This window comes from Cebus imitator, unplaced genomic scaffold, assembly GCF_001604975.1.
Source record: "Cebus imitator isolate Cc_AM_T3 unplaced genomic scaffold, Cebus_imitator-1.0 Scaffold196, whole genome shotgun sequence".
Classification (NCBI taxonomy): Eukaryota; Metazoa; Chordata; class Mammalia; order Primates; family Cebidae; genus Cebus; species Cebus imitator.
The window spans coordinates 1,703,187-1,710,351 of NW_016107511.1; the positions used below are offsets into that span (position 1 = coordinate 1,703,187).

Here is a 7,165-nt window from a genome sequence, read left to right on the forward strand (position 1 = left end):
GCGCCCCGCCCCGTGCTGGAGGAACGGGTCCGGGCCCTCGGCTTCCCCGCGCCATGGCCGCGCCCGGCCCGGTCACGCGGCAGGTTAGCGGCGGCACCGCCCCGGTCCCGGCCCCGAGCGGCCCCGAGCGCTGGCAGTCCCTGGCCGCCGCCGTGGCCGAGCTGCCGGTGCTGGACGCCCGCGGGCAGCGGGTGCCGTTCGGCGCGCTGTTCCGGGAGCGCCGCGCCGTGGTGGTGTTCGTGCGGGTGAGCGGGCGGCGGGGCGGGAGGGAGCGGGGGCCAGGCCAGGCTGCCGGGCCGCGGGCCGCGCCTCCTGCTTCTTGGGACGGGAACCGGAAGGCAGCCCGCCCAGCCGCGGCCGCTTCCCAGCCAGCGCGGGGCAGGGCGAGGGCGAGGCCCGCTTCCCACGCGCCGGGCGCCCGGGCTGCCGGTCCCCGCCCCGCGGGCGTCGCCTCTACGCGGGTCGCGCACGGCGAAGTACGGGACTCCTTCGGGGCCCGAGGGCGCTGCGTTTCTAACTTGCCCTTTCTGCCGACTTGGATTCTAGCATTTCCTGTGTTACATCTGCAAGGAATACGTGGAGGATCTGGCCAGAATCCCCAAGAGTTTCTTACAAGTGAGTTTCCGAGCGTGGGCGGCACAGCGCAGGCTTCTGGCGACATTGCGAGCCCGGCGGGGGAGGACGCGGCTCCAGCGCGGCGCTGGCAACCCGGATAGCCCCTCCTCGCACCTCTCTCCACCCTCGCCCCTCCAAAGGGAGAGACGTCAGAGATCTATTTCTGCCCTAACTCACTGGGTGCTGCCTGCTGGTGAACGTACTAACAATTGTGGTGTTGCCTGGTAACCTGGTGCCTGTTCTCAAATGTTGACTGATAATGCCCTAAATCAAATGCTGGAAATGGTTATTATTTTATTCCCTTTATTTTTGTTCTACTCCAAAGAGCTGCTTGGTATGGGAAAATACTGATAAATCGTAAAGGTGCAAATTTTTATGTTATTAGGCTGCAAGTTCCATGTCTCTAAGACAACCACAGACGTGTCTGTCTTCAGGCACAGATAGATTTATGCCCAAGTGGGCTTTTTGAGTGAAGGCATTGGTCAGCCTTTATAAAACACACGTTTTTTCAGCAGACTTTATCAATTAGGATGTGAAGAAAACATTGTTAATTAAATAACTATACTACAGAGTTACTTAAAAAACATATGTCTTTGGGAGAATATAAGGAAGTATTGACTATATCATTTGGAAAGCAATGTTTTGACTCTTCCCCTGCATATCCTTTTTTTCTCTTTTTTAAAATTGACATATAATTGTATATCATGTTGATGGGATACGTGAAATCCCATCCAGTTGCATGATATTTCCTCATGAAATTCCTAACTAAAAGTCTTGTTTTTTAAAATTTATACATTATACATATTTATGGAGTNATATTTATGGAGTACGTGTGATATTTTGATATGCATTTACATTGTGGAATGATTAAATCGAGATAACTAATATATCCATCATGTCAGATAGTTATTTTGTGGTGAGAACACGTAAAAACTAGTCTTTTAGCAATTTTAAGTATACAATATATTATTAACTATAGTTGTCATGCTGTGCAGTAGATCTCTAAAAGTTCTTCCTCTTTAACTGAAATTTTGTACCCTTTGAACATCTCCCTATTTCTCATTCCTCATTCTCCTTTTTTCGATTCCATATCTAAGTGAGATCGTGCCGTGTTTTCCTTCCTGTGTCTGGCTTATTTCACTTAGATGATGTCCTCTAGGTGCATCCAGTGTTGTCACAAATAACAGAAAAATGTCCTTTCTTTTTTATGACCAAATAATATTACATTGTATTATATTGTGCTACCCCATTTTCTTTGTATTTATCCATTGTTGAACACTGAGGTTGCTTCTATATCTTGGCTTTTATGAATAATGCCGTAATAAAACATGGGAGTGGAGATACCTCTTCAACATACTGACTTAATTTCCTTTGGATAAATGCCCAGTAGTGGGATTGCTGGATCATATTATGGTTCTGTTTTTAATTTTTATAGTAACTTCCCGACTGTTTTCCATAATGGCACAGTTTACATTCCTAACAACAGTGTACAAAAGTTCCTTTTTCTCCACATCCTCACCAACACTTATCTTGGATCTTTTTTTTCTTTTTTTTTTTTTTTTTGAGACGGAGTTTCACTCTTGCTACCCAGGCTGGAGTACAATGGTGCGATCTCCGCCTCCTGGGTTCAGGCAATTCTCCTGCCTCAACCTCCTGAGTAGCTGGGATTACAGGCACGCGCCACCATGCCCACCTAATGTTTTTTGTATTTTTAGTAGGGACGGGGTTTCACCATGTTGACCAGGATGGTCTCGATCTGTTGACCTCGTGATCCACCCGCCTCAGCCTCCCAAAGTGCCTGGCTTATCTTGGATCTTATTGATGGCCATTTAACAAGTGTGAAGTGATACCTCATTGTAGTTTTAATTTGTATTTCCCTGATGACTACTGATTTTGAGCATCTTTTCATGTATCTCTTGGCCATTTGTTGTCTTTTGAGAACTATCTATTCATATCCTTTGTCCATTAAGACAGAGTCTCCCTCTACCCCTCAGGCTGGAGTGCAGTGGCACAATCTCGGCTCACTGCAACCTCAGCCTCCTGGGTTCAAGTGATTTTCCTGCCTCAGTCTCCCAAGTAGCTGGGATTACAGACATGTACCACTATGTCCAGCTTATTTGTGTATTTTCAGTAGGGATGGGGTTTCGCCATGCTGGTCAGGCTGGTCTCAAATGCCCGACCTCAGTTGATCCACCTGCCTCTGCCTCCCAAAGGGAAGGGATTACAGACATTAGCCACCATGCCTGGCCTTTTGTCCATTTTTTAATCAGGCTGTTGATTCTTGCTAAGTTGAGTTTCTTTTGTATTTTGGATATTTGCCCCTTATCAGATGTATAGTTTGCAGATATTTTCTCTCAATCTGTGAGTTGTCTCTTCTCTGTTCATTGTTTCTTTGTCTGTGCAGAAGCTTTTGTTTGATATAGTCCCATTTGTCTATTTCTGCTTTTGTTGCCTGTATTTTTGAGGTCATATTCCAGAAATCATTGTTTAAATCCACATCATGGCCGGGCGCGGTGGCTCAAACCTGTAATCGCAGCACTTTGGGAGGCTGAGGCGGGTGGATCACGAGGTCAAGAGATCGAGACCATCCTGGTCAACAAGGTGAAACCTCGTCTCTGCTAAAAATACAAAAATTAGTTGGGCATGATGGTGCATGCCTGTAGTCCCAGCTACTCGGGAGGCTGAGGCAGGAGAATTGCTTGAACCCAGGAGGTGGAGGTTGCGGTGAGCCGAGATCGCGCCATTGCACTCCAGCCTGGGCAACAACAGCAAAACTCCGTCTCAAAAAAAAAAAAAAAAAAAAATCCACATCACGTAGTAGTTTTCTTCTAGTAGTTTTATACTTTCAGGTCTTATGTGTAAGTCTTGAAACTCCTACTTAGCAAAAGCATCTGAATTAATGTTTTACCATACATTTCTTTGCATTGACTCACACAATTTTGCTGTTTATTCCATTCCTCTAGAAGCCTATAGGTGGCATTAGAATGAAACAGAAGAGTTGGATTAGGGGATGTTGTATAAAACACACATGATTTCTAATGATGTATACACACCCTTTTTTTCTCCTAAGGAAGCAGATGTCACCTTGATAGTGATTGGACAGTCATCCTACCATCATATTGAGGTAAATATCTAGTACATTGGGAGACTAATGAATAAAATCTGTTTCAGATATAAAAATCACATTATTTAAACCACTAAATGTAGGCTAAATCGGCTGAAGTTAAACTGTCATTACTTTTCTCTCCTTTGTTCTTGTAAAAATTCCAACTATTCTCTCTTTTCAGTCTTTTTGCAAACTGACTGGATATTCTCATGAAATCTATGTCGATCCTGAGAGAGAAATTTATAAAAAATTGGGAATGAAAAGAGGTGAAGAAATTGCCTTCTCAGGTAAGACATAACAACATGTCTCAAATAGAAAACACTGATGGAGTATTTTTATATTTGTATGTATATGCATAGGAAAACATGGTCAGTTCATAAATTGGGCTTTTTTTTTTTTTTTTGAGACAGAGTTTTACTCTGTCGCCAGGGCTGGAGTACAGTGGTGTGATGTCAGCTCACTGCAACCTCCGCCTCCCAGATTCAAGCGATTCTCCTGCCTTGGCCTCCTGAGTAGCTGGGATTACAGGCGCCCGCCACTATGCCTAATTTTTTTTTTATTTCTAGTAGAGACGGGGTTTTACCATGCTAGCCAGGCTGGTGTTGAACTCCTGACCTCGTGATTCACCCACCTCGGCCTCCCAAAGTGCTGGGAGTACAGGCATGAGCCACCGTGCCCAGCCTTTGCCTGTTTTTATCTCTCTAATAAGTGGTCTAGATACACCAGGCTCCAGAAGATTCTTGTTCTGGGTGTAATGACATGGAAGGCTGTTAGTAAAGCACTATTGAATGAAAGTAAGTTGCAGAAGTATTTTCATTATGGTTCCATTTTTGTGAAAACAAAAATGATTTTCATAAAGATCGTGTGTGTGTGTGTGTGTGTGTGTGTGTGTGTGTGTGTGTAATGAAATAGGTTTTAAAAGATATGGTAGCGTTTACCCAAGGAGGGGAGTGAGAAAATTGGCTTTTGTATTTTTACAAGTACATTTTACGTTTGTAATTAAACGGAAAGTAATATTAAGTTCACATATTTTTAGACCTCAGTACCATGGTGTTAAATACTCCATCTCCTTTAATTGAGAAAATTCCACTTACCATTTGAAATCACCCAACTCCCAGGGGCTCTGAGTCACTCTTCACGCAGAAGCCATTGCTTTCTTATGTGTCCCTATATACTCTAGTATTGCACTTAAGGGGGCCAGATAGTCTAGTTAGTTAAGAATTTCATGTTTATTATCTATGTTCTCTGTATATTTCTGTGTTCTCTGCCCTTGCCACAATTCCTTATAATTATCAGAACTTAGAAAACTTTATCTGCAGGCTGGGTGCGGTGGCTCACGCCTACAATCCCAGCACTTTGGGAGGCCAAGGTGGGCAGATCACAAAATCAGCAGATCGAGACCATCCTCGCTAACATGGTGAAACTCCGTATCTACTAAAAATACAAAAAAAATTAGCCGGGTGTGGTGGCACACACCTGTAGTCCCAGCTACCCGGGAGGCTGGAGCAGGAGAATCGTTTGAACCCAGGAGGCAGAGGTTGCAGTGAGCTGAGATCCACCACTGCACTCCAGCCTGGGGACAGAGTGAGACTCCATCTCAAAATCAAAAAAAAAAAAAGAAGAAACTTTTAGTTGCCTTGCTTATGTGTGTTTCTAAAATGCCAGATAAGAGAACTCAACTCAAACAGAAATCCATCATTTCGAATAAATATTATCACCCTCTTGTCTGTGACACCCACCGTGTTGAATGCTCCCAGGAGGACAGTGATAAAATACATACTCCCCACCATGCAGACTTATCATGTACTCCAGGAGACAGACACAAACAGTGATGACAATACCATCTAAGGGCCAGTGATGGAAGGAAGCATTCTTGACTAGACAGCAATTTGAGTGCAGAAGGATCTGGGAGGGCTTCTGAGAGGAGATGAAATCTCAGCTCACTCTGAAAGCAATTAGCTGGGTGAATTAGGGTGGGGAAGGGCACTCTACACAGAAAGTAGCATGTGCAAAAGCACAAAGGCATGAGAACACATGACTGTTGTAGAAAAGTACAGGTCTCTGCCTCTGGTCAGAGTGTAGGAGCCAGCTGGGGAATTAGTGTGAGCCAAGGGATAAGTTATGGCCAGTCCATATCGAGCCTGGGTAATGTGCTAAGCAGTCAGGTAATATTCTGAGCAGTCAGGGAATTATACAAGTGTTTGAAGCAGAGAAGTGAGACAATCATATAACCCATGTGGAGCAGGAATTGAAGCTGGCCAAACCAGAGCCAGTGATATTCATGACAGGTTGTAGGGCAGGCGTAAGCTAGAAAGAAATGGCAAGGCCTCAGGAGGGGATGGAGAGGAGGAGCTGTTTGCGAGGCAGAGTTGCCGTGATTCCTTTATTGATGTTTTTAAAGAAAAAGACTGAAACTTGATCGGAAGTAATGATGAACTAGCATAAACACAGAGTCTCCTTGTTTCTCTCTCTTTAGTATACGAAATGATAGCAGTACAGGTTGTGAACCTTACTTTTTGGTACACGGTTTTCATGTGCTGTAACAGTCTCAGAATGTGTAAGGTCTGTTTAATTATTTAGCACTTTAGGTCCGGGCACAGTAGCTCACGCCTGTAATCCCAGCACTTTGGGATGCTGAGGTGGGCAGATCACCTGAGGTTGGGAGTTCATGACCAGCCTGACCAACAGTAGAAACCCAGTCTCTACTAAAAATACAAAGTTAGCCAGGCGTGGTGGCACGTGCCTGTGATCCCAGCTGCTCAGGAGACTGAGGCAGGAGAATCGCGTGAACCCGGGAGGCAGAAATTGCAGTGAGCTGAGATCGTACCATTACATTCCAGCCTGGGCAACAAGAGCAAAACTCTGTCTCCAAAAAAAAAAAAAAAAATTTATTTAGCACTTCAGATATAAACTGTGAGTTTCACTTTAGTAACACCTTACCATTCATTGCCACAATAAAGATATGGAATTGCAAAGTAAACAGATGAATTCTAAGCTGAATATATGCTTGTAATTATAAGAGAGGGTGTGTTCAAATCTTCACTAATTCAGCCTGTTAATGGACTGCATTGCCAAAGAAAACATTAGGTTCTCATAAAATAATTTTTTAAAGGTTTCTCCCTAAAAAACATAAAGCATCAATCTCAAAATTAGTCTCAGAATAGTCTTACTTGAAATCTAAGAGACTAAAAATATATAGTTATAATTTAAAATTAGTGGCACCTCTTTAATAAAGACGAAGAATAAGAAAAGGAAATCATTGCATACAAGGAAGTACTGGGTTTGTAAAAGACTGAAAACCAGGAGTTTTACACATAAGAATTAAATTCAGCCGGGCGCGGTGGCTCAAGCCTGTAATCCCAGCACTTTGGGAGGCCGAGGCGGGTGGATCACGAGGTCAAGAGATCGAGACCATCCTGGTCAACATGGTGAAACCCCGTCTCT

General features: G+C 44.2%; 1 protein-coding gene across 3 annotated transcripts in view; it reads left to right on the top strand.

Annotated features, from left to right (window-relative positions):
• The first annotated feature begins 27 nt into the window (after positions 1 to 27).
• Positions 28 to 7,165, top strand: part of PRXL2C (peroxiredoxin like 2C) — a 14,426-nt gene continuing 7,288 nt past the window's right edge. For all 3 annotated transcript variants that reach the window (XM_017547165.2, XM_017547167.2, XM_037745236.1), the window contains exons 1-4: positions 28 to 245; positions 547 to 615; positions 3,686 to 3,739; positions 3,903 to 4,008. In XM_017547165.2, coding sequence (XP_017402654.1) covers positions 54 to 245; positions 547 to 615; positions 3,686 to 3,739; positions 3,903 to 4,008 — 421 coding nt within the window. In that variant the 5' untranslated portion in view covers positions 28 to 53. The remainder of the gene's footprint in view (positions 246 to 546; positions 616 to 3,685; positions 3,740 to 3,902; positions 4,009 to 7,165) is intronic.